General features: G+C 30.8%; 1 protein-coding gene across 1 annotated transcript; it reads left to right on the forward strand.

Annotated features, from left to right (window-relative positions):
- The first annotated feature begins 917 nt into the window (after nucleotides 1–917).
- Nucleotides 918–1,744, forward strand: LOC100806637 (calmodulin-like protein 3). Its single transcript, XM_003554075.5, has one exon. It carries the CDS (start codon nucleotides 1,055–1,057, stop codon nucleotides 1,511–1,513), a length of 459 nt encoding a protein of 152 aa, XP_003554123.1. The 5' UTR covers nucleotides 918–1,054; the 3' UTR covers nucleotides 1,514–1,744.
- The last annotated feature ends 638 nt before the right edge of the window (nucleotides 1,745–2,382 follow it).

Genomic DNA, 2,382 nt, shown 5'->3' on the forward strand with positions numbered 1-2,382 from the left:
TACCAAAATATATAATGTAATTAGTTTACCCTATTAACTCTTTAATCACCAAATTACTGAGTTGCTTGTCCTTCAAGACTGATCAAGCATTTGTAAGTAAATTAGAGTTATCATATATGGACTCCTAATTTACACCCTTAATTGACAATCTTCATTTTTTTTAAAGTAGAATGATTGAGTTTGGGTGTTTATATATATATATATATATATATATATATATATATATATATATATATATATATATATATATATATATATTTTCTAAGTTTGTTCATTTTTTTTTTCTAAATAGTCATTTCAACTGTAGAATTTTTTGTTTGTTTTGGGGAAGGTTAACAGGGAACAAGGAAGCAAAATTCTATTGCAACATATAGCGAATTCTGACATTTTCTCCCTCGATTTAATTAGTATTTATGAACCATATAGATATATAACATGTATAATATTGTTGAGTGCTCTAATATTAAAGTAGGTAAATCGGTGGTCACAGTAGTCTCACAATGCTTAAACATGATTGTTTCTCATGAAAGATACATGTAATCAATTAAAAAAAAAATATGACCTGAACATGCAAAGCGATATTTATTTCTAGGAAGTAACTTATTATGATCTATATAAATGAATTATAATTTTTTTTAAAAATTACATAAGATTATATTTACAAATTACAAAATACACAAAATAAAATTTATTAAAATAATATTTTTTATTTTTACTTTTACGTGGCTATAAGCCAATCGCAAGACCTAAACCGTTAAGGGGACATCCTTTGAAACAACAAACCAAAAATAACCAACGATTTAACGCAATTAAGGATGTGTCATGAACGTCCAACAACATTTTTGGCTCAAGTTTGTTGATATTGATAAGCCATTGCCATCTCGTAGCTAAAGCTCCTTATTTTTTGCCCCTCACATTCTATTACACCATAACACATTAGCCTTTTACAGCGTCGTCAATTCTCTGATCCTAATTTTCCATTTTTTTGCTCACAATTTTTGCTTTTGATATATTCTCCTCCTTATCTCTGTTTGTCTATTACATTTTGAAAGCAATGGATCAAGGAGAGCTTGCACGAGTTTTTCAAATGTTTGATCGAAATGGGGATGGCCGCATCACGCGAAAAGAGCTTAGTGACTCCTTAAAAAACCTTGGAATCACCATCTCGGAGCAAGATTTGACCCAAATGATCGAGAAGATCGACGTAAATGGAGATGGGTTCGTGGACATCAACGAGTTTGGCGAGTTGTACCAAACAATAATGGACGAGAAAGACGAGGAGGAGGATATGAAGGAGGCATTCAATGTGTTTGATCAAAATGGAGATGGGTTCATCACAGGAGAGGAATTGAGTGCGGTGTTGTGTTCTTTAGGCCTAAAGCATGGCAAAACCATAGAGGATTGCGAAAGCATGATCAAGAAAGTGGACGTGGATGGTGATGGAATGGTTGACTACAAAGAGTTTAAGCAAATGATGAAGGCTGGGGGATTTGCCGCGGCTTCGTTAAGTTGATGCATGCATATGGCTAGAGGGTGTGTATGTAAGTCTTTTTTCTTTTATGGATAGGTGGAGTTTTGCACATAAAAGAAGAAATAATCAAGATGCCCTTTGTTTGGTTGGTGAATATGTTTGATGAGAATTTCTCAACTCTTGTACGGTTGATTGGTTATTCCTCAATATTTTCCGATCTAATGAATCTATATAGATCCTGTTGCTGTGTAAATGAAACTTGCTTTATCTGCATTGACCAAAAGACTTTCTCAGTTTTCTTTTTTGTCACACACCAATCTTTTACATTGCCATGAGTTGCTTCACATGCAGATCCTAAGTTTCATTTTTGAGTTATAAGATTCATTTGGTGATTGAAAAGATGAGTTGAAAGATTAATTTGAATCCTTTTTATCATTCTAACAAAAACTATCAACTAACAGTGAGTATAATAATAATAATAAAAAAAGCATGTAGATCATAAGAAATCCAGCTCTATCGGATTGTTTTTCATTATCTACACATACGTGAATTATTAATTGAACCGGCGTTTTACAATTTGGTAAGACAATAAAAAAAATTCAAAGAAAAAATAAAAAATACTATAAAATTCTCCTCTTTCTATTTAAGATGAAGGAAGTCATTAGTTATTGCTTTACCTATTTCTTGGGAGTTTGTTTCAAGTTTGTAATTAATGTTGCATTGCCATAATCACATTTTTAGGAATATTTTAACTAGAAAAGTTTTATGAGAATATTAAAAAATGTTTTATTAACTTTTAATATTTCTATAAATTCTTTTTAATTAGATTTTAAAATAAAAAGAAGTAAAAATAGAAGTTATAGTGGGATTTAAAAAAGGAATGTAACATTTTCACCCCTCAACATGAGAAT

Source organism: Glycine max, chromosome 19, assembly GCF_000004515.6.
Source record: "Glycine max cultivar Williams 82 chromosome 19, Glycine_max_v4.0, whole genome shotgun sequence".
In the NCBI taxonomy this organism is placed as follows: Eukaryota; Viridiplantae; Streptophyta; class Magnoliopsida; order Fabales; family Fabaceae; genus Glycine; species Glycine max.